The sequence below is a fragment of the Eublepharis macularius genome, chromosome 15 (genome assembly GCF_028583425.1).
Source record: "Eublepharis macularius isolate TG4126 chromosome 15, MPM_Emac_v1.0, whole genome shotgun sequence".
NCBI lineage: Eukaryota > Metazoa > Chordata > Lepidosauria > Squamata > Eublepharidae > Eublepharis > Eublepharis macularius.
In genome coordinates this window covers 33,076,129-33,101,080 of record NC_072804.1, presented here as the reverse complement: position 1 = coordinate 33,101,080, position 24,952 = coordinate 33,076,129, and the positions used below count along the sequence as shown (strand labels likewise).

Sequence of the window (24,952 nt, the reverse complement as noted above, 5' to 3'; positions counted from 1 at the left end):
GTGAACGAAGAAGCAACCTTATGACCCTTACCTCACTTTACTGATAAAAATGGCAGAAAAGGAATTCAGAGAGTGGGAGTGGTTACTGGCGGACAGACCAATCAGCTTGTGGTGAAAGGAAGGGAGGAGGAGAGAAGCAGAACAGTTTTGGATTCTTCATGGACAGAACGTGTGCCAGCAGCAACTGAGCAGCAGCTTAAAAAAAATTGCGGAATGTGCGCAAGGGGGAAAAATGGGGGAAAGATGGACAATAAACGTTTCTGCTTCCCATGACTCCCTTGCAGGTGCAGAACTTGAGAGAACATGGGAAGCAGAATAGATTCTGAAACACTGTAAAGTGACCGTGCAGAAAACACCAGTCAGAAGTGCACTGGGAGTTCCCTGTTGATTCTCAGGTCCTGATTTGAATTGCGTGGCACGCAGGAAGAGGGACACCTTCCCCCTCTGCACTGTTTTCCCAGTAGGGTATTCCTATTTGCCCCACTGAGGAAACTTATGTGTACACATGTTGTCTATTAGTACTTGTAACCTCCCACAAAGGAGCAAATAGTGGAGCCATTTTAGGAGGGGCAAATGGGGCAGGGGAACTCTCAAGCCCCCTTTCCCATGATGCCAAGGTCCTAATCTGAATTAGCCCCCATGTATCAGGGATTCTCCCAATGCATGCCTGCTTGAGAGGACCCAAGGCATTCTCATCATTTGTGTCAAGACAAGCTGCAGCTCCCAGGCTGGGGCCAGAGACTGGATTGGAGGACAGAGTTGAACGGGGCACTAGAAGAACTGCTTCACAATAGCTTGTGAGAACTCTTGACAGAGAGGTCAAGACGCAGAGACTGCAGCCATATGTACTCCAAGGGAGAAGTGCACCAGTTCTAGAAAATGAGGATGGAGAAGGAATTCTAGGATGGAAGAGAGTGGGCAGGAAGGCTCCCGCCCACACTGGGAAGCAAAGGTGGTGAAATGCTTCACTTGCACTTATAAGATATTTGGGGGGATGGCTTCTGCATGTTGATGAGAATCACGTCTTGAGTGTAATGATGAACAAGTCAATGCTGTAAGGATCTTATGTGCAGCCAGACAAACTACTACAGAGATTGAAGCTTCTGCAAATCCCACTAGACACTGGATATGCCTGACCAATCAAAGAGGCTTGTCTATGATGACTGGGCCAAGTTGATAAGTGCAGCTCTTTAGTCCCAAGGTAGATAAGTTCGACCCATTACAGGGGCCAATTTCACACTAATGGACTGTAAAGTTTGTGTTGAATTGTGGTGTGACTCCCCTCTGTCCACCTGAAGACCTGGTGAGGCTAGGATACACAGAGCAATCTTTCTATATAAAAGGCAAGCTGTATTAGTAACGATGCACTTATTATCCTGGTGCACCTGCACAGGAGCACCAGGATAAAAAGTGCGTCATGGCCAACATGGCCTCCAGAGGGCACTGCTGCAGCTGGAAGCCCAGCATTCCTGGGTTTTATAGGGCCTGTTTTTCAAAAAACGGGCTCTGTTGCTAGTTCTCTTATAATGAAAGAGGAACAGACAAGAAATGGAAAACAGGAGCCATATGGGAAGACTGCGATCCCTCAGCACTGAAAAAACATTACATCCACCATCAGGCTCTAGTGGCAGTAGAGACTGAAAGTCCTTGTAGGCACTGACATCTCCCACACTCATGATATTGAAGTCAAGTGGAGATAGGCCCTCTTGCAGTCAATAGACTAGACTCCCAATTGGATATGTGGCAGAATGGAGGCTGAGGCCACCCAGAACAACTTGGTCTCAGTGAATTTACTGAATCTCTTCTAATAACAATGTGCAGATTCTATTGCCTCTTTCTTCAGGGGGCTGCCCATCTCCTGACAAAGAAGGAGATTAAAGGAATGTTCTGGAATGGAGGAAAAGAAGTGAACTCTACTGCGTATCCCAGCCTTATGATGGTCTATTTCCAGTGGTTTCAGATGATTTCCTCCCAGGCTGAGAGAGGGCAATGAAGAGGAGGTAACTAAAGGATGGGAGAAATTGCAGGGAAAGTTAAAAGTTAAGAGAATAGTATGAATGGGGCAGGCCCATCCTTCTGGATCATAGCCAGGAATTGGGGACCACCTTTGGCTGCCAAAGAATAGCAAAGGAGCCTCCCCTGGTTACTATCCAAACCCTCTTTGGGGCATTCACCATTTGCACCCAGGAATATGCATTAACTGGCAAGACATTAGCCTGTCCAGAAAGACGAGGGGCAGCTTTCACTCACATTGGCAGTGATGGTGGTATTGGGAAGCTGCAGTATATAGACTCCGCTGGCAGTGAAACCGGATTTGTAGGCAGCTGCGCAATCCTTGAAGACCTTCTGCTCCTCTGGTGGGACGAGGGAAATCTCTGTGAGGGTCAGACCAAGAGGGCTTTAGTCTGGCAGTCTAATTTGTGTGGTGTGTGTGTTATTTACTTGTTTTATTTTTTAATTTATAGTCCACCTTTCTTGCTGAAACTCAAGGTGGATTACAAAACGTAAAAGAAGGCAATAAAAACAATATCAGACGTACTGTAAAACCAATCAATTAGATGGGATGACAACATTATAAAGTTGTGCAACAAGAACAAGATGGTATAATACTGTAAGTGGTACAATAAAATGCAACCCCATGACCTATTTGCAATAAAAACATATGTGACATACCGTAAGCAATGCAAAAACAGTATTACAGAAATTAGGGGAAAAAATGCAGTAAGAACAAAATACAGTAAACAGTACAATAAACTACAACACTATTCCTTTTGGAAAACTGTTCTCCTGAAAAATGTTCAGAACAGGTGTTGGATTAATACAGACTGCAAACATAAAAGCACACCAGTCTTTGTAGTAGCCACATTTGGCTCTTCGGGGAAAGAGGAGAGAACCAAGAGTGGGAAAGAAGATTCTGGTGGGTAAGAGAGAAGCAAGAGTCAGGCTTGGCTTGGCTGCTTTCTGTCCTATGTGGGATAGAGATAGCAACAGCTCTGAGATGCTGGTAAACAAGCAACATGGCTCAAAATGCAGCCAATGGCAGAAAGGTAGGGCTGATTCGAAGGGGGCGATTGGCAAGGGGGGAATGGGCAGAGAGTGTCCCAGGGCCCCCTATGCTTATTGCTAGGCCTTCCTTCTTTCCCACCCATCCACATGCCCCCGTGTGCCTGTAAGTGCTTCCCTCGCCCACTCGCAAGCCTTCCCACTGCCTAGAGTCACAGCTGCCCACACCAACTGCATGACCATTCCTCAGCAATGCTGGGCAGTGGGTAGGTTTGCGAACTCCAGATTGAGAAATTTCTGGAGATGTGGGGTTGGATCCTGGGGAGGGTCAGGGTTAGGAAAGGATCCTGAGGAAAGGAGGGACCTCAACAGGCCATAATGGCATCGAGTCCAGCCACCAAAGCAGCCATTTTCTCCAGGAGAACTGATCTCTATAGTCTGGACAGGAGATCTGTTGTAATTCTGAGAGATCTCCAGGCCCCATTTGGTGGCTGGTAATCCTAGTTGTTGCCAAGTAGGCCCCCTCCCCTGCTTTAAGGCCTGCCATGAACTGTGTTAAAGTTTCCTGCATTGCTGTTTCACTGCTGCACCAAAGACTGCTTTGCACGTGTGTGCTCTAGTACACGTGTCAGTTTCCTGCCTGCGTGTCAATTGCCTTGCTGCTGCTATAGACTGTGTAGTTTACTGACTCCATGTTTGGATAACTGCACAAAGGACTCTCTTTCTGGGCAGCCCTGCCCTGACCTGTATCTGGAATTCCCAGTGTGTGTTTGGACTCTGTTACAAGTGTGCCCCGTGCCTGCATTGCCATCTGCCACGGACCGTGCCGGTTCCCTGCTTTGGACTGTGTTTTAAAGTGTTGTTCCCGCTGCCTCCATGGAAGCCTGCCTCATATGGGCCCAAGCCGCTGCTAGCAGCCGGGCGCCTGCCGGGGAAACCTCCAGCGAGCCTGGCTAGGCGCTCCCTGGTCAGTTCCCGCCTGGAGCCTCCCGCGGGCCGGTCCCCGAGCTTGCCCTCGCTACCGGGCAGCCTGCTATCCAGCCCCAGCTATGCCCAGCCGGCATCCATGTTCTCAGGCAGCCAGAAGACCCTGGGAAGAAGACTGCTTTGAGAAGCCATTTCGGCGAAGCGGGCACACCACGTCCGCAGCGAGAGCCCCTCGCCCCGCTCTGCATATCTTAGGAGCTGCCCCGGAGAAGGAACTAAGTGCCGACCATCCCAAGCACTTAGAGAATGCATCTCAAAGAAACCTCCGCATTCCAGAAGCTGATGACATCAGGACAAGCCCTGTCCGCTGGAACATCCTTTCAGCCCACTTGGATTTCCCCCTCCCTCTTTTGTCCTCTCTTCCTGAGGTGTCACTTATCACAATCTGATTACCAAAGTGGCCCATCCAAGCCATTCAGTAGCCCATTAGACCCTTTGTTTTAATCTGTGAGAACCACCAAGTACAGCACCAGCCCCAGGGTACGTTTTGGGGTATTTAAGCTGGTCTCCCAGACCACTCGGTGCTTAGGCCATTCCTATCCAGACCCCCCCTTGCTGTCCGTGGCTTAGGCCATTCCTATCCAGACCCCCCCCTTGCTGTCCGTGGCTTAGGCCATTCCTATCCAGACCCCCCCTTGCTGTCCGTGGCCTCGGCCATTCCCTATCCAGACCTCCTTGCTGTCCGTCTGTGGTTCCAGTGCTGGCATTGGGCCACCCTCGCTGCCGTGTCTCTGCTTCGCTCCAGGATTGTGAGTATTTCCCTTACCATCGTTGGGAACCAGCTAATGCGAACGTCTCTGTATTTCATACCCTGTATTTCTTAGGTCTTGTGTGTTCTCTGTATGATTGTGCAAGCTAGGCTTACGCTACACTCAATACACGTGTTTGGACCTTACTCCTTGTCTGCCTCTTTTTCACTAGAGTGTCTGGGATCGGGACCTCCGTAAACATAGGTTATGATCCTCGCTTAATATTAAAAGTTACAGACTGCTATAGCTAATTCCCCATTATAATAAAGAGCAGTTCTGGTAACAGTTTACTGGTGGAGAATATGCGGGCATAACCCAGTTCGTGTGAATACACGTGAGTCGACACGCGTGTCTTCAGCGAACTGACTTAGGGGAAAATTTTCCAGACCTCTGTGTAAAGAGCGCAATTTAGCTCAGGGAATTAAAAGTGTGAGTGTGTGTGGCTCTAGCGAGCATTTCTATCTTGTGGGTTGGCTTTTTCCCCCATTTCCTCCTTCAGCCAGCTTTGGACTACTTGCCTTTTGTGGTGCACCGCGAGGCCCTCCAGCCGTTATAACCGGTGTACTGTGGGTGAGGACCTCTGAACTGGTGAAGTTCCTGGCCACCTTCCGGGCCGCCTAAACGCGTCTATGTGGGTGGGATCCCAGAAGTAGGCTCTATATAGATATACATCCTGAAGCAGCACATATAAAACTCTCTTCCGCCCTCCCCCGTCTCTCCTAAGTCCGTCCAAACCCCGTTCCTGCCAGCACTTAGGCTTCAATCCCCGCTCCGAAGGAAACGTGAAGGGATTGTTAGTCCGTTTGGTCAGTATAGCTTTGGGAATCTAAAGCCAGGTTCCTGAAGCCCCGCGGCAGCCGGCCGCACCGTGCTTAAGAGTTTTAAGTTAGACTCTTGGGCGCTTTTCCGCTTGCGAGTTTTAGGTCAGACTCGTGGGCGCACCTCGCTTGGGAGTCAGTGGGACTCTTGGGCACACTTTTGCTTGGGAGTTGTTAGAACTCTTGAGCGCACCTCGCTTGGGAGTACAGTAAATTTACTCCTGGGCCCTTTTGCTTGGGGACTTGCAGAGGCAGTCCTTGAGCACATTTAGTCTTTTGGTCGAGGCTTGGAGACAGTTTAACCGTTTGTCTCTGAGCACGAGGCCTGGGGACACTTTGAGTTTAGTTCTTGGGCTTAGAGAGCTTGAGAGCATTTGCAGCTTCTGAGCAGAGGCTTGGGAGCATTTCTGGTTGCCTGAGCAGAGGCTTGGGAGACCCCTTAATTGCAGTTTCCGAGCAGAGGCTTGGGAACACTTCAGTTTCCGAGCAGAGGCTTGGAGACACTTTTTGGTTTTCTGAGCAATAGGCTTGGGAGACCCCGGAGCTTTGGTTTTCCGAGTAGAGGCTTGGGAGACCCCTGAGCTTTAGCTTCTGAGCAGAGGCTTGGAAGCACTGAGCGTTTTTGGTTCTTGGGCTTAGAGAGCTTGAGAGCACCCTCTGAGCCAGTAAACTCTTCCTGGTCCCGTGGCTTGTAGGCAAGCTTGAAACGGGAATAGGAATTTTCCTTCTCCCCCGGTGGAGAAGAGCCAAGTGTAGAACCCTTAAAAATCCCCTTGTGAACCTAAAAGTAGAACCTTAAAACCCCCTGGTAAAAACCCTTGAGGACCTGAGGGAAGGATAAACCTCCCAAAAGGGACATAGAGAGGAAGAAGTTGTTAAAACCCTTGAGCAGCTTTAATCGCCCCACCCCTGGTGTCGCTGATCCACTCTTTAACCTCCCCCGTGATCAGCCTTAAACGAAAGCAAGATGTACCGGGCAAACCCCACCGTGCCCCGCCTGGAGAAGTGGCTAGTTAAGAAGGGAGATTGCCCTTGGGAAGCCGGTTCCTTCAAGGGACCCGACCCACTCCAGATAGTTAGAAGCGCCTTCCAGGACTTCTGTGACAAGGAGAAACCTAGGTCTAGCAAGAAAGATAGATATGGAGCCTGGGCACTTTTCACCGCCCTGCAGGACAGTGTGTCCCTAATTAGTAAGCTGCACTCAGCGCAGGAGGAGTTAGAGGAGAGGTCAGAACGAGAGCAGGACGCCTTGCGTCTAGAAATCCAGACTCTCAGGACCAAGCTAACCGAACAGGAGAAAGAACATGAGGAAAAGGCAGTTGAGTGGCGCGCTGAACGCGTCAATTTCATACTAGAAAAGCAAGGATTAACTACCGCCCTCCAGGACGCACAGCACAAGGCTGAAGCGGCCACCGCTCGTGCCGATATGGCTGAGCACGCATTAACGGAGGGACAAGAGGAGATTACTAAGCTCACCCATGCCGCCCGGTTCATGGCGGACCACAACCAGTCTAAAACCGCAGCCGCGGACCATTCAGCTTGTAAGAGGGAGCTAGAGGCCCTGAAGCGACACTTGGGGATGCAACAGGCCGTAATTTCCGCCGTGCACCCCTCAGCCCTCTTGGCCCTCCCAGAAGATAGTAAGGATAGCTGGACATCTCAGTCGCCCCAGCCCGAGGAAGCTCCACAGCCCCTCCATCCGATAGCTACCAAGGAAATTGTCTCCACAGACGAGGATGGCAGGAAGACAGACCGAATAGTTAAAGAGACCCGCAATTGGAGGCCCGATGAGCTCCAAGCCATAGCTGACCGCATGGGACCCCTGAACCGAGACTCAGCTATACAATGGTTTGCACACGTGACCATGTCCCAGCCCTCCGCCAGTGGCTCCGATGTAGCCCAGCTGGCTCGCCATTGTGCCAGCCCTGAAATAGTCACCTCTCTCAACGCATATATTTCTAACCGGAGACTAGCCACTCGCAGTCAGTATGGTGCCATGAAGGAATTGTGCGCCTTCCTCTGGCCTACCAAGAGCTTGAAGGCCTTATACATAGCAGAATCTCAGAAACCCGGAGAGGACCCAGAGGCATATTTAGCCAGAAAGCAGCTCCTAGCCGAACTAGCAGACGAGGTAGACTTAGACTTGAGCGACATGCCGGACTTCGACGACTTAGAGTTTAGGAGAGCAGTCATAGATGGGCTCAACAGCACCACTCGCCTAGCCCTAGCAGGAGTAGAGCCCGGGAGCATTACATGGGGAGAGCTGGAATCCCGCATCAGGAGCATTGCTGGCCTGTTGCGAGAGACCGGAGCCATCTGCCATGTAAAGTCCCCAGCCTCCCATAGGAAAGAGAGTGAGCCCATCAACACAGTCACGTATGCCAACCGTGGTCCCCACTCCCAATATCGGTCCCAAGGGCATAGCTCGTACTCGGCGCCTAGAGGTGGCATCTTGCGTGGGAGAAGTGGTAGCTTCACTCGGGGCCGCAGCCAGAGGGACTCCCGTCCAGGAGTAACCTTTGTGCCCGCCCCCAGTCACTACCCTTCCTCCCCACAGGTACCCTCTGAGCCCTGGAGACCTGCGCTGCCCTCGGCACCCCTGCCCCCTCGGGCACCTCACCCCTACAATCACCAGGTCTACCCTCCCCCAAGTCAGGCTGACTCCTGGAGACCGCAGCCAAAGGACCATGAGGAGCCCTCTGACCTAGCAGAGCCGCCACCAGCTGGGAACCCCTTTTTCCAATAGGGATGCCCGGGGGTCACACATTATTCTGCCCGCTTAACTGCCTGTGGGAGAAAACCAAAGGTTGAGGCTAGCCTTCGACCTCCGGGAACTAAAAATAGCTTGGAACTTAAAAGAGAGAAGGAAAGATTCCAAAGGGTGATTCGCACCCAGAACCCAGCACCAACTTTGCCAGACACCTCTAAAGGAAATCTGGCAGAGCTGCAAAATAAAATTCAGGAGCTCATAAGTGTAAATAGGGAACAGAATTTAAAAATAAATGATCTTAATAAAGAGAATGAGGAATTAAAAGAAAAATTAAAAGCTTGCACAATAGAGAAAGAGCAGCTCCACAATAAATTCCTTAGCATGCAGACTTTGCTGGAGAACCAGAATAATGAAACTGCCACTTTAAAAACCCTGATGCAAAATCTCCTGGAATCCCAGAGACTCACTGAGGTCAGATTAAAGACTTTAGAGGAACAATCAGTGATTGAATCAGCACCCCGCCCCGCCAAAGGCAGTGAAACAGGTAGTCAGTCACCTTTGCCTCCAATTTCTGCCTCAGCCCCCATGCCCAAGAAGCCAGAATTCACTTTAGCCTCTGAGCATGTGCAGAGTTTAAAAGTCATTCCCCAAGAAATTGTCTTGGCTCCCATAGAATGCCCCCAGCCAAGCTATACACAGCCCACCGTGACTGTGCCCTCTTGCAATGACCCTGAAAACCAAACAGACGAGAGTAAAAATGCAGTTCCTTTAAAAGAATTAAATCGCTTTGAGAATCCAGTGCTTGCAACTACACACCAAATAGCTTTCTCTCAGCCTTCCCTGACTAACACCCCTGAAGAAAACATTATGTTGGGCCTGTGTGGTTTAGTAGTGCTTGAGCTAATTCAGAGACATTTGTGTATCTGTTTCCACATTTTAAAATGCTCAAGCCCAAAACTTAGTGAAAAGGTAGAGCCTCCAGCAGTAAGTGCAGTCAGGAATGTAATAAGGCAAGTGAGCAAATTCCAGAAAGACTCCCAGTTGCTAGCAGCGTCTAAAACAGACTGTTCCCACTCAGCGTTGCACCCCCACCCCTCATTGAAATGGAAAAACTGGCCAGACCAGGATTCTGACCTCCTCCCAGTTCTTCCTTTTGTCCTCTCCCAGGCTGAAGTAAGCCCAAATAAATGTAATCACTGGTTCCCTGTCAGAATTTGGAAGGGATTGGAACCAGGAGAGGAAAAGCCACCTTAAGGAGACTTGAGTTCAAGTCCCTGCAGCCCCCGTCCCTTTTCATTGTGCAGTCCTAACTTTATGTGTGTGTGAACCTGAAGCCCAATTCCCTTTTGAAATTAGATGTAAAAAGCCAACTTGGCTTCATATAATCATTTAGTGTTTTTGTTATTTCTTGTCAGTTCTATTCTTTAACTTTCTTAGGCGGGCCCCACAGTTGGGACCCTAGGGGGAAACACGGCAACCAAAGCCAAATAGGACCACCACCGAAAGTGATTCTTGATTGGATTTCAGAGCCGCATGTTCGGAAAAAATTGCACAGGCAAAAGAGATTTGCTGTGTGTGAAAGTGTTTGGAGAGGCTTTAGCCCAAAAGTGAATGTAGTCTTCCAACGTTGAAACCACCAAAAAAGGTGATTTCTTTGTTTGAAAACATTTCACCCGCCGTGCTGGTGAAGATCCCGCATCTACGTAGATTCGGGGTCTCACCTGCCAGACCCACGCTTTCGCATGATGGTCGGCTTTGGCTTTGAGGGCCGTGCCTCCCCTGGAAAAGAACCCCCAGATAGCCCAACATCCCTCTTTTACTAATGTTCATACTCGTCATGGTGAGTTGCTACACGGCGCCACCATCTAGTACGCTTTAGTGCAAAAGTAAAAGACCCGCCAGTATTTTGTAAATATGTGCCCCCTGGAATATGTTATTGGGGTACGTTCGCCACGCACAAGGGGCAGCGTACCTCATTTACATAGCCAGGATCCCCCACGCCAAGATGACCCCCGAATAACCCAGACCCAGTGGCGCCCGCAGATCTCGGCCGCCTCCGCCACTTTTCGATAAACGCTGCCGAGCACCTTCGGCTCCACTTCGGCCCTTTCCGCCAGCAGCCGCCCGCCCCACGTAATCTTTTCCCTTGCCCGTACCATACAAGGGAAAAGAAGGGGGGGAGACATGTTGAAGTTTTAATGAAGCCCTGCCAGGCCTTCCAAGTGAGGGCAACCCGAAAGTACCCCACACCCGTATGCTTCTTGCTCCTTATATTTTTCTTGCTCAGTGTATTTTTCTTTTTGCCCGGTGTACCTTTTTTTTTGAAACCAGAAAATGGGGCCTCCCGAGGGAGTCCCTCCAAAAATTGCTAGTCCTGCAAACATATGACGAAAGCCCATTTTTAGGAAATTAAAGCGAGGGCCCCCGTCTGCAGCAACCCTTATAGTTAATGGAAACCGCTCTTTAGTTTTTTTCTTTTTAAAACGGCAAGGCCAGGCCGAGCCGGACCGATAGCTCTCAGCCCGCAAAATAAAAGTAGCCCGCCACCGAGCAAGGGGCACCTGAAGGCCACATAGCCTAGGCACCCAGGGACCCCTGGGGCGAGTTTGCATAATCCCGCCTAACGCACAGCCGACCCTAGCCCGACGTAAAGACGTTTCCCCTCTGAAATATACATGCTTTAGAAAGAAACCTTCGCACAGGAGTTCCCCAGAGCAACAAGCTGGAAGGCTCGCTTAGTGCTCCGGGACTTCTCGTTCGAGCCCCACCTAATAGACAGTGCTGGCAGAAAAAAAATGCCCTCCCTCTTTTTCCCTGCTTCACTTTATTTTATTTTGCTGCAATAAACTCAGGGAGCCTGTACTTATATCCGCAGGTCTCCCCAGGATATTTTTCACTACAAAAAAGAAAAGGAAGGCCAGGAGATGAGGCACCTGGCTACTCTGTGTTTGCTCGTGCTGGCAGGCACCCTAATAGAGGGACGCCCGTCCAAATTAATGCCCTACCCCCACTGGAGATGTATCAATACCTTGGCAGGGAACGAAATGATGGTCTGCAAGGTTGTGCAGCAAAGCAATATGACCACCCCCACGGATCGCACAAACTTCCGCAGTTGCGAAGAGCAGTGGATCCGACCCCCAGAGCTTGTTATTTTATGTGTGGGAGTAAAGACTCTGTCCCAAGAATTAGTATGTTACTCGCCTACTGACACAGTGTCACCACTTGCTCCGATCCCTTGTATGTTTCTTCCCCGTATCAGGCCAGCCCCCACCGCAGTCCCGGTGGTAGACAAATATACCACCCCTGCCAATTTCGAAACCTTGCCATTTGTCACTGAGGCTTTCGGACCATACTGTGAAGTAATTTTAGTGTCGGCCGCAGTATGGAAGGCAGGAGACCCCTTTAGAATGACCATCTTACTAGGCACTACTACCACTGAATCTGCATCGGTCACTGTCACGCCCCCTTCAGGCGCAGTTCTCTCCTTTGCTATAGAGCACTGGGAGAACCTGACCTGGATTGTAAAAGAGGAAGATCTAGCCAAACACGGCCCACCCGATTGGATACTGGTTCAACAGACGCCCGAATGCCAAACCAAGCCCCTAGTAGAGAAATTTCACCGGCTTGGGCTGCTCTTTGTAAATTTGACTCACGAACCAGGCAATTACTCCCTGCTGATCCGGACCCAGGAGACCCACGCCATCCAAATTGACCCTTTGATTGCTAGCAATGAACAATTAAGCCAAGGCGGCACGCATATAGTGGGCTCCCATGTTTTGAAAACTGACATTCGAGAGAGAGTTCTAGTCCGCCCGCAAATGTCTTTAAAAGAGATCCGCATAGACTTAGCTGAGCTAAATGTAACCCAGAGGCTGCCGCAGTGCGCTCCCTATCTGGAGGCCGGTAGCAAGGGTTGGAATGCATGGCTACAACTGTGGATCGATCCCTCTCCCTCTCTCTCGCGTGCCAGACGAAGCATTGCCGACTGGACTGCTCCTGCAGCCGGAGGCTTAGCAATCATGGATTCGGTCAACATAGAGACTCTCGCTAATAAGTTTGCCCATGTCACGACTAGCATCTCCGACTTAGGTAAACCGGTGGTGCAGTCCCTAAATTCCATTTCGAATGGGCAACACGAGATCAGCTCCATTTTAGTTAACTGGGAGAGTCAAATTGAAAGAGATTTTTCTCTGCTGCTCAAAGGAACACAGTCTTTGGAACGCAACATGTCAATAGCCATGGCATGTATGCAAGCCCAACAATTAAATCAGGCTGTGGCCATGGGGCTAATTCGGCAAGCCACGGACGGGCATTTGCCCCTGGAAATTAAAAGATTGATTATGCCCAAATTGTCACCCATAGAACTGGAGCTTGAATCCTGGTGGTCTCTCGTAAATTCCTCATTCTCACCGACCACCCAGGAGCTTAAACTATTTTTATTAACGGCCAGTGCGCACGAGTCATTCCATGTGTACCCAGTCGTGCCTCTGGGACTCCAAGTCAGCGACACCGAAGTCCTCTACGCCCGCCACCCCGACCATTGGGCCCGCTTCACCCCGACCGGATGGCAGCTCGTCAGCCTCCAAGGGTGCCAGCATCGAGACCAGACCGGCTTCATTTGCCAGGACCAAGCCTTTGCACCTCATCACCCCTGTGTAGCCCCGCAAGTCGACGGCCTCAACGAATGCCCTTTCGAGGTCGTCCGGGAGAACAGCTCCGCTGTGGTCTATATTGGGAAAGGATGTGCCTGCGTGCGAACGGCCTGCGACTTTGTGATCCTGAACTCGTTCCAGCTTAAGCCCGTGATCCCGGGAGTCAATCGCTGCTTTTGCAACCTGTCTTCGGTGGCAGCCTGCGACTTCACCTACACGGTACCGGTCTGGACCCAAGAAGAGATCCTGGTGGCACCCTCCATCTATCGTTATGTGAAGCCTGTCTCCCTTGGCATCGGTCTGGAGCTAATCCACGAGCTCCTGGCCCACCCGCAGCTCCACCGCACCCTCCAGAGCATCCAGAGGGACGGGGATACTACTGCTTTGGTTGTGTCCCACAACGGAAAGGAGATTTTGGATCTTGTCCAGCGGATTAAGACCACCGGTGAGCACTCGTGGTGGGAAACCCTCTTTGGCTGGAGCCCCACTGCCACTGGAATTTACAATTTGGCTCTGCACCCGATCGTTGTTATTTTGGCCTTCCAAGTTTTGTTGTGTGCCTCACTACTTTATTTGGGCTGTTGGAGCCGCCGACAGCTCCAGCAACTCCAGCTGTCTTACCGTTTGGATCATTACAACCCCGACCTCCTCTTGCCCTAATGGTTGTTCTTGGCGCCCTCCTTTAACCCTTGTTTGTTTGCTTATGTTATCATGAACTATGCTTGGATTTTATTATGTGTACGGATCCTGGACCAGCCCCATGGATGCTTTGCTGCCGGACACCGCTCCGAGGCCCTCTTGTGGACTAGGGGGGGACATATTTCCCTGCCCCCCAGCCCACGGCCAGCCTACGAACGACTGCTAGTGGCACTACCTCCATGAGGACTAGAACTGTGTGCCTGAAGCCCTTCTCGCCGCCTGCCGACCCTGCTCTGCGGATTGACGCAGACAGCAAGGGGGGGTGGAAGTGTGTTTTGGAGCACATGGACTAAGCTTGCTTGTTCTTGTAAATATGCAACCCAGTCCAGCAGCTGTACTGCGGACTGAGCCGTCTGTGATCTTTGTAGCTCTATTGTTTTATGAATTTCTTTGCATTGCTTTCATGAATTTCACTCCCATGAATTTAGCCCCGAACTAGTCCCTCTCTCCAGCTACCGCAAGTGCGCCCATGAACTTTATCCCGATGAATTTGATTTTAACCTTTTGAATTGCCTTCTTAACCCAACTCCCTCCGCCGAGGCAGTTCTAGTCTATAAATTTGATTTTAATCCAGCCATATTGATTTGGTTTTTAATCGCAGAGTTTATTTTTCTGTCCCCCATGAGCCCTTCCGCCGCTTACCCCCCATGAATTATTTCCCCGCACTTGCTTTTACTATTGCTGCTATCATCTATGAAATCGGTTGTAACTTCCTGAATTATCGTTTCAACCCTATGTATTTATGTATTTATGATTTTAACCATTTATGAATTAGCCTACCCTCAATGAATTATGCCATGCTTGCACATTTCACTTTACCCTGTATGAATTATCCCTGCTTTTAATCCTATGTATTTATGATTTTAACTATCCATGAATTGATCCATGTATATTAATTGCTCCTGGTTTTTAATGCTTTTAACCCGTCATGAATTCCGTATGAATTACCTTCATCCATGAATTGATCAATGCACACAAATATGAATTATTGCTATTTATATGCATGAATTGATCCTTGCTGCCTATTACCATGAATTACTATTGCTATGAATTATTACTATTTATTCTGACGATTGCACTTAGCACACCCCCTGGTGTGAACCCAGAGACCTGCAGCCCATTGGCTGATCTAAATTGCACTTATTCGGTTAGGTGGTTCTCCAAACTAAATTTTTGAGTGACGCCTCCCCCTCCTTCCCTTCCCACTCCTTCTTCGCTCGAAGCTCGACCACCGGACATTGCCGACCACCTCGCCTTTGAAGTCAAGTTCGGAGACCCGCGCGCCTGACGTCACGGGGTCTCCGAGGGGGGGAATTGTTGCCAAGTAGGCCCCCTCCCCTGCTTTAAGGCCTGCCATGAACTGTGTTAAAGTTTCCTGCATTGCTGTTTCACTGCTGCACCAAAGACTGCTTTGCACGTGTGTGCTCTAGTACACGTGTCAGTTTCCTGCCTGCGTGTCAATTGCCTTGCTGCTGCTATAGACTGTGTAGTTTACTGACTCCATGTTTGGATAACTGCACAAAGGACTCTCTTTCTGGGCAGCCCTGCCCTGACCTGTATCTGGAATTCCCAGTGTGTGTTTGGACTCTGTTACAAGTGTGCCCCGTGCCTGCATTGCCATCTGCCACGGACCGTGCCGGTTCCCTGCTTTGGACTGTGTTTTAAAGTGTTGTTCCCGCTGCCTCCATGGAAGCCTGCCTCATATGGGCCCAAGCCGCTGCTAGCAGCCGGGCGCCTGCCGGGGAAACCTCCAGCGAGCCTGGCTAGGCGCTCCCTGGTCAGTTCCCGCCTGGAGCCTCCTGCGGGCCGGTCCCCGAGCTTGCCCTCGCTACCGGGCAGCCTGCTATCCAGCCCCAGCTATGCCCAGCCGGCATCCATGTTCTCAGGCAGCCAGAAGACCCTGGGAAGAAGACTGCTTTGAGAAGCCATTTCGGCGAAGCGGGCACACCACGTCCGCAGCGAGAGCCCCTCGCCCCGCTCTGCATATCTTAGGAGCTGCCCCGGAGAAGGAACTAAGTGCCGACCATCCCAAGCACTTAGAGAATGCATCTCAAAGAAACCTCCGCATTCCAGAAGCTGATGACATCAGGACAAGCCCTGTCCGCTGGAACATCCTTTCAGCCCACTTGGATTTCCCCCTCCCTCTTTTGTCCTCTCTTCCTGAGGTGTCACTTATCACAATCTGATTACCAAAGTGGCCCATCCAAGCCATTCAGTAGCCCATTAGACCCTTTGTTTTAATCTGTGAGAACCACCAAGTACAGCACCAGCCCCAGGGTACGTTTTGGGGTATTTAAGCTGGTCTCCCAGACCACTCGGTGCTTAGGCCATTCCTATCCAGACCCCCCCCTTGCTGTCCGTGGCTTAGGCCATTCCTATCCAGACCCCCCCCTTGCTGTCCGTGGCTTAGGCCATTCCTATCCAGACCCCCCCTTGCTGTCCGTGGCCTCGGCCATTCCCTATCCAGACCTCCTTGCTGTCCGTCTGTGGTTCCAGTGCTGGCATTGGGCCACCCTCGCTGCCGTGTCTCTGCTTCGCTCCAGGATTGTGAGTATTTCCCTTACCATCGTTGGGAACCAGCTAATGCGAACGTCTCTGTATTTCATACCCTGTATTTCTTAGGTCTTGTGTGTTCTCTGTATGATTGTGCAAGCTAGGCTTACGCTACACTCAATACACGTGTTTGGACCTTACTCCTTGTCTGCCTCTTTTTCACTAGAGTGTCTGGGATCGGGACCTCCGTAAACATAGGTTATGATCCTCGCTTAATATTAAAAGTTACAGACTGCTATAGCTAATTCCCCATTATAATAAAGAGCAGTTCTGGTAACATAGTGGTGGGTGAAGCTAGGAATCCCACTGCCATGGCCACCAGCAGCTCTTATGCTATGTGCAGTACCCACATGCCTTTCCCAGAAGCACTAGGTAGCATATGCAGCTGGGAGTGTGGGTAACAAATTATGTGCAAGCAACAGACAGGCATAAGCATAGGCATCAGGAAATGCGTGGGTGAAGATTCAGTCCTGCCAGAAATCCTGGGTCCCAGGTAGCTGCTCCACCAGAGTATGCTGATGCCTGCATTGTGGAAGGGATTGCACATGTTTTAAAAAGGCCCAACTTCTCCACTCTGATGTACTCTGCCAAGCTGTACTTACCATCCTGCCACTTAAAAAATGGCATGTACTTGTGTTGGCAAAGGCACATGGCAGAAGGGAGAAGGTCTAAAGCAGGCACACCCAAGCAAGCAAGATGTTTGACAAACACAACCCAAGAGCCAGGGAGGAAAGAAATGCTGCCTGGGCAGCGCCACACCACTCCAGGAGGCTACCTGGGGTGGCAGACTACTTCTGTGACCCAACAACAGCACCGCACAGCCACAGGGGATAAGCCAAGCATCTGGGCTGGCTGGCAAGCCACTTCTGGCCAGTGCTGCGCAGTCGCAGGAGGCTGTCCAGGCGCCTGAGGTGACAGTCCACTTCCACATCCCAACAGCAGTGCTGTGCGGCTGCAGACCAACCAGGCACCTGGGCTGGCTGGCAGGCCGCTCCTGGGTGGTGCCGCACAGCTGTAGGAAGCCAGCCTGGTACCTTCCTAGCTTGACTGCAGTGCTGAGCAGCCACAGGGGGCTGGATGGCAGGTCTGGGCAACTGGCGGGGCCAAGTGACCAAGCCAGTTCTCTGGTATTTGGGGGACGTTTTTCCCGGACAGTTCTCCAAAATGCCGGACTGTCTTGGCAAAAGCCAGACACCTGGCAACCCTACTTTGCTGAAGAAGCATGCTGGGTGACCTTGGGCCAGTCACACCTTCTCTCAACGTAACTAACTTCACAGGGCTGTAGTAAAATGGAGGAGACAAAAATGATGTTGTTAAGCTGCTTTGGATCCCTGCTGGGGAGAAAAGGGGGTACATAATAAATTCCCTGAAGAGGCCTAGCTGATCCACCCCCTTCTTCCTGGGTGGCTTTGCATCAGACAAGCATAGCCCTCTCATACACATGATGCTGACGCAGACCCTTGGTGCATCGAAGTCAGTCTTGTCTTCTCAGGTCTTTAGGACCTCAGGGAAGAGGTCCTTTGCATCACCTACTGCCAGATCCCATTAACTGGGCTGAAACTGGGATCTTCACCATGCCAAGCAGATGCTCTGCCACTGAGCCATGGTACCCCCTCTCCTTGGCGTCAGGAAAAGGCTCTGAGACCCAGCAGCAGTTTGGAAAGCAAAGGGCCATTGTTGTTGCCTCTGGGACCAAAGGGGATCTGAGAACCTGGCCAGCATCTCTCCTCATTGCTCTCAGTCTCTGGGGTGGGGTAAGGGATGGTTGTTCTGTGTCTTATAGGGACTACCCTGTTCTCTTAGCCATCACTGTTTATGCTTCTCCATGCAGCAGGTATCAGAAAAATTAACCAGGTTTGTGTCAGGACTAGAAGTCAGATCCTGCATGCTGAAGCTCTATGGCTGATCAATCAGGGACACCCTGACTTTTCCCAGTAGCTTGGACAGCAGCACTAGAAAACCAGTGGGAACCCACAAGTCAGGGGATGCTGGAAAAGACTGTATACAACCCTACACTTTATATGTTAATAAATATTTATAATAGATTTTATGGGATAAAGAGCAAAGTGATAAAGTGCTAGATATGAATACAAATAAATTCTAATAATCAATCAATAAATGCAGTCTTATAAATCCAATCCTATCTATGACTCTAGGGAATCCACATACAACACTGTTTGTTCTAATACAAAAATATCTCTATATAAAGTCATATACAAAGAAGATGCAAGACGCAACGGCGTAAGAGACCAAGAGAGTCAATGAAAGTCAACTAGACATAAAGTCCCATGACTCAATATGGAGTAATGCAGTCTGACCAAGTAGTTGGAAGTGTTGTCAAGTATTTTAGTGTCCTGGGGAAGCCATTGAAATTCACAGGGACTGCACAGGGAAGCCATTGAAATTCATAAGCATAAGCACAATTTCAACAGGAAAGAAGAGACTTTAAGAATGAATAGAGCATGGTTTCCAGTCCTGAAAAACACCAGGCTAACAAAACACTCTATACCCGACAATAGCCCTGCAGAGAAGATTAGTACATCAAGCACCAATCCATATGAAAAAGAACCTCCTCAGGATACAGTGAAGCCTCCCGCCATTAGCATTCCACACCCTGGGAAACTCTTACAGGATGACTCAGCCCAACCCCACCCCTCCTGAGTAGATATAAATGACCTGCCAACATCTTTTCCACACTGTGACACTGAGAGATCTCTGTCTTTTGGTGCTACACCTCTGAAGATGCCAGCCACAGCTGCTGGCGAAATGTCAGGAACTACACTGCCAAGACCATGGCTATACAGCCCGGAAAATCCACAACAACCATTGTTCTCCAGCCGTGAAAGCCTTTGACAATATATTCTCTTCTCTCTTTTTGGTATGTGGACTGATGCTCCCGAGGACAAGTAGAAATCCAATAGGTAAGTGCGCAGATACAAAATTAACTTATCTTTCTGTGTTTTCTTAATAGGTGCACACAAAGCAAACTGGAATACATGCAGACCCAACAAGAAACTGGTTATTCAACTTGTTGCATAAGAAGAACTTTGTCAGGGGTCAACTGACTGATCCACCACAAATCATTCCAACAGACACACTTGGAATCTCTTGTGTGTCTGTTACAGGTGCAGTAGGAAACTCAGCTGTGCAGAGTTGGGTCTGCATGTACTCCGGCTTGCTTTGTGTCCACCTATTACACAAGGAGGAGCACGTGAAGAGAGTTGCAATGTTAGCCAGGGAGCTGAGTTTTAAAAGAGATCGGAAGGCTTTGTTAATTTCCCCTCTCTACAGAGCCAGGGAGATCTCTGCTCACAGGGTTTGCTAATTTCCTCTTTGCCTCCAAAGGCTCTGTCAGTTTCACTTCCCCTTTTAAGAGGCAAAGAAGAAATAAACAAACCCTGAGCAGCCATCTCCCTGGCTCTGCAGAGAGGGGAAATTCACAAAGCCTTCCGATATCTTTCCAGCCATCTCTCCAGGTGAAGTGCCTTGTGTTTTGGCCCCTAGCTGAGTTCTACTGGAATTATAATCAAAGGGAACATAATTGTGAGGGTGAGTTACTTACGGTTGCACTGGGACCCCAAGCCTGTGAGGTGCTTCACCGTTTCTGCCAGTGAAGTCTGCTGCTTCTGCAAGGCTGTGTTGTTGAGCAAGGCCATGCCTAGACGCTGCTCCAAATCCCCAATAAAGTCCATTTGCTTAGAAAGCAGCTGCTGCATCTCCTCTTTCTCAGATTGGAGTCCCTGAAGTTCTTCTTCACGTTTCCCCTCCATAGCCAGGATCCTTTTTTCTAGGAAGCTAGAAAATGAGGGGAGGGGACTGGTGAGGAACTCCATGCAAAGAGGAGAGCAATATTTATCTTGAACAGGAGCCTGCACCTTTGTGTGCCTGCAAGCAACTTTTGAAATTTTTAGATGGTGTGGTGGGTGACAACCACAAAGTGGCAACACAGGAGGCGAAGCCAAGCACACACATACACAAACAAGAGGAAAGTGGATGAGGAATGTTTTTTTTAATGTTTTGTTGATTTTAACTGGTGTAATTGATGTGAACTGCTTCAAGTTTTTAACCAAAGAGAAGTGGTATAAAAATCAAATAAATAAACAAAGAGAAGTCTGGGGGAGGTGACATGCACATAACAACGAAAACAACAACAACAACAACAACAAAGCTTATTCATTGGTCATTGAGTAAAAAGCATAATCTGCCAGTATCAAAGAATTCATTGGAACATCAGGTGGAAAAAGTGCTAGAAAATGATCAAGTCAAGATCTTGTGGGATTTTAGAATACAAACTGATCAACACCTTGAACACAATACACCAGGCATAACAGTTGTGGAAAATAAAAAAGTTTGGATAATTGACATTGCAATTCTGGGGCATGCCAGAGTCAAAGAAAAAGAACAAGGAAAAAATGATTAAATATAGAGATCTGGCAATAGAAACCACCCGACTATGGATGAAGAATACAACAGTAGTCCCCATTGTCATTGGGGCACTGGGAATTATTTTGAAAAACTTCACAACTTATATGGGAAACCGCAGCTTTCTGATATAACACCTACAGAACTGCAAAAAATGGCATTACTTGGAACAGCATACATATTACACCAATACCTGTCTGATACTTAGATCTCTGGTGGAAACTTGTATCAGCTCAGCAAGGCCAATCAATGATAACATGTGATCTTTATTTATTATTGATTGTGTTATGTGAAATTCAAATAATAATAATAACTGCTACTGCTACACAGTAGCAGTTATTATTCTGCTAGACAGATTAGTGCCCTACTCAGAGCGGTGAACGAGTGTCATTATTATCCCCACGATACAGCTGGGGCTGATAGAGTGGCTTACCACAGGCCACCTGCTGAGCTCATGGCAGTAGTGGTGTCCCTGGGCACCACATTAGGGAACCCTGATTTAGCACATCTGCTCCTCTCAGTTCTGCTTAAGAAAGGCACCGGAGGCATTAACAATTCATTATCCATACAAATAAAGATAACCAAATCCCAATCAGCCATAACTGTAACACAAAGCAATCAGATTATTCAATCATAGCAGTACAAAATCCTGTTCTGGACTGGCGGTCTGTGAGCAGGTCTATCATTATATTTGGCTTAGAGAGACACAGCTGAGGGGAATCATGTCCTTTGACAAATAGGGTGTTAATTTTTTTTAAAACGGGCTGTGGGTGATTTTTTACTCAATGGGTGCTAATTGTAGAACAGAGGTCAGCAACCTTTTATAACCATACTGCCAAATTAGATCAAAATTCAGAGCAAAAGACCAAGAAACAGCCACCGTCAGAAAGATTATTTTCGTAACTGAAAGAATGCAGCTTAACATTACTGATAATTGACATATTGCTTAATAATCCATAAAGGTTTCTGCAGCCCAGATACTGGTTGTTGCAAGTTCTTTATCAGGATACATCACATACAAGGTCTTATAATAAGTAATAAATACACACTTTGGCAATCATTTTGGTACACTGACATAAATCTGCTTGGATTCATGCTTGGATTCCTGGCATCTGTTCACCTTTCTCATTTCCCTTTCTGATAGACATCTCTAAGAAGACTTTCGTCTCCTAAAAACCTTTGCCAGCTATTGCCTTCACATACTGGTTATTCTTGCATTTTTATTTTTAAGGAGACACATTTGATTCCTTATTGAGGCACATTCAGCTCTGGAGCCATAGATTTGCTTGGTGGCAGCAGCAGAGAGTAAATCCAATTTGTATGAAGAAATGGTTGGAATACATTGGAGAGGAGAAATCCTAAGTTAGGGCTATCAGCTTGAGCCTGGGCCAGCTAGGTAGATTCCACATTACCCATGGTACAAAATTAGGTGCTTGCTGGGCCCATTTTACCCCCCACAAGTGCACACATGGGTTTTCCTAATGGGCCAAACAGTGCACCATGGGAGACATGCAGGTCGAGAAAACAGCAGGGAGGTCTCCATCAGGCACCATGTGTATGAGAATTCCAAGTAACGTGTGACTGTTATACGCGGGGCACGGGGTGTGGACGCCAGACCCAACCTGTGTTCTCTGCATTGTGTGAAGAGAGTCCCCAAATTAATTATAGGGGAGTTAACTCTTCCCACACCCCTGTTTTCCAGGGGAAGACAGACCCCATAGGTACCCTATAGGTACAATACTGACCCTTTTATGTTGTTCACTACTAGGGAGAATAGGGATGCCAGAAAATGGGGCATGCTGCATCAGGAAAATTGCAGAGAAGAAACAAGCGAAACCCAACCCTGTGGCCCTGATCCAAGGCACCCCCAAACTGCTTTTGACTAAAAAACAAAGATTTTATCACACTTTCCCCTACATTGTACTACTGACCATAGCTCAACTCATAGGACTTTATAAACTGGTCGTTAAGTAGGACTTCTGGAATTTTGCCCAGAAAAAGCTCAGATTTTACAACCAGCCAAGTGAAATTAAGTGAAAATTAACTGGAATCATCTTCAAGTTACATTGCTAACCTGTTCCTCTCCTGGAGTCTGCTTATCTCTTGCGTTTGCAGCAACATCTGTTTCTCCAGCTTCTTGGTAGACAGAGAGTTCTCCAACACTTGCATTTCCAGCTGTGAGGTTTGGCTGAGAACCTGGTGGCAGAACAAACAAACCTGACTGTATGAAAGACAAGGGCAGCTTAATTCACTGGGGCTGAAACAAATTATGCTTAATTGTCATCTGAATGCAGCAGGTCGCTCACTGAAACTTGATTGGTTCATTAACCCAACTGGTTTCACATTATACACGAATCTTGGCTTGTTTTCCAGAGCTGCTTTGTGCACTCCCCAGCTACAGAAATACCTGTCTGGCATGGCACGAGAATTCAGCTTCTCTCACCTTTTGGTGCCTCTTGTAAGGACTCTCCTTGAATGCAGTCTCAGCTCCTAGTCTACCTAGCAACAGCCGAGTATTTACTTTGCCCCTGCCTTCATCCACCCTAATGCCCAGGAATAGTGTCACACTCTTTCCATACCCAGAAGGAAGAGGGGAGCAAAATCAAAAGATCTGTGGGTTGCTTACATTTATTTTATTGATTTAGAATACTTAAATATCTAGTTCACCAGGGAAATTCTAAAAAGTGTGAGACTGGGAGTGGCTGTAGCTCTGTGGTAGAACATCTGCTTGGCAAGCAGAAGGTCTCAGGTTCAATCTCTGCCATCTCCAGTTGAAAAGATCAGGTAGTAGGTGATGTGAAAGAGGAGTGAGCCACTGCCAGTCTAAGCAGACAATACTATTTATTATTTATTCGATTTATACCCCGCCCTACCCACAGATGGGCTCAGGGTGGCTAACAACATTAAAATATACATTAAAATCACAAAAACTTAAAATCAATAATTATTTAAAAAATCATTAAAATAGTCTAGGAGCAGGCTATTTAAACAAATATTGGGAGTCCGTATATGGGCATAGTAGATGGCTGAGGCGGTCCCGCAGGTACTGACCTTGACGGACCATGCCCATGGACTTTAACTGACTTAGAGAACTGCTCTATTAATAACTTGTGCTCCAGAAACAAAAGTTATTTGCACAAGAAATCTCTGTACCCCGCAGCAACACTGTGTGTGTCTCTGTATACATTGTCTTGCACTGCTATAACCAAATGATGCCCTTCCTTACCTGCATCTCTACATCTGTGAGCTTGCGGGCCTGCTCAGCTGTTTGGTTCAGGAGACTGGTGCCGATTTCCAACATGACCACAGTGTGGTTTTGCACGGCACTCAGGTGGGCATCAGACATCTCTGTTCTCATGTTCTCCTGGAGGTAGCTCTCCAACTGGTTAAAGAAAGAGGGTAGAAAGCACAGAATGTGGCAACGGAAGGGGCTAGTCATTCATGCTCCAAACCATACCTACAAATGCTTTCCGAGAACCTGAAGCACTCCGGGTTGGTCCCTACTACTCTAAAAAATAGAAAACTCGAACTCTACACAACAGCCTTTATCCAACCATGAAGTTTCAAAGTCATAAGGGCACTTCTGGTTATGGAAGAGGGGGCAGTGATTTATTTTGATCTCTCATTCCGGCTGCAGTCCACATTGCTCCTCAAAATTTTATTTCTAGCATTCAGGAGATCTGCAGGAACAGCATGGGGGCAAAGTGGGGGTCTCTAGCAGGAGAGGAAAATGCAGAAATTGCTGCTTCCAAAAACCTAAGTGCCCTTAAGATTTTCCAGTTTGTGGCTGGAGAGTCCAGGTCATTATCCTGATCCAGAAGTTCTGAATGTGAATTTCCCAACTTCCCCATGCTGTTTTGGATCTGCCAATTTACCCTTGCTTTGGATTAGACACGTTTAACTGCTGTTGGAGATTATGGCAGCCATGCCGTGAGGCAAGATGAGGCAAGCTACCTCAGGCAGCGGATCTGAGGCAGCATCAACATTACCAACATGTCACCAAGTGAGCCTCAGAGGGAGAGATGGACAGTTCCAAGCCAGGATTAGAGATGGGCACGAACCGAAATACGAACCAAAATTAAGCACAAACCAGGCCGGTTCATGGTTCGCAAACCAGCGGTTCATCAGATTCCATTTCTGACGAACCACCATGAACTTTAGGCTGGTTCATTTGGTTCGTCACTGCAGACAGCCTGGTGCCAATCAATCAGTTTCCTAGGCAACAGGGGATGGACTTCCTGCAGACCTTCTGCTGAGCTGGAAGTGAACTTCTGCTGGCCTGGAAGTGACCTTCTGCTGACCCGAAAGTGATGATTTTCTGACCTGGATGTGACGTTTTCACGAACCAAACGAAGTGGT

General features: G+C 48.6%; 1 protein-coding gene across 2 annotated transcripts in view; it reads right to left on the bottom strand.

Annotated features, from left to right (window-relative positions):
• LOC129343677 (angiopoietin-2-like) overlaps positions 1–24,952 on the bottom strand; it is a 54,313-nt gene that overhangs the window by 10,854 nt on the left and 18,507 nt on the right. The window contains exons 2-5 of one of the 2 annotated variants that reach the window (XM_055000035.1): positions 23,820–23,975; positions 22,659–22,789; positions 19,734–19,966; positions 2,251–2,375 (exon numbers count right to left, since the gene is read on the bottom strand). In XM_055000035.1, the coding sequence (XP_054856010.1) occupies positions 2,251–2,375; positions 19,734–19,966; positions 22,659–22,789; positions 23,820–23,975 (645 nt within the window). The remainder of the gene's footprint in view (positions 1–2,250; positions 2,376–19,733; positions 19,967–22,658; positions 22,790–23,819; positions 23,976–24,952) is intronic. The other variant, XM_055000036.1, reaches the window with a different exon arrangement.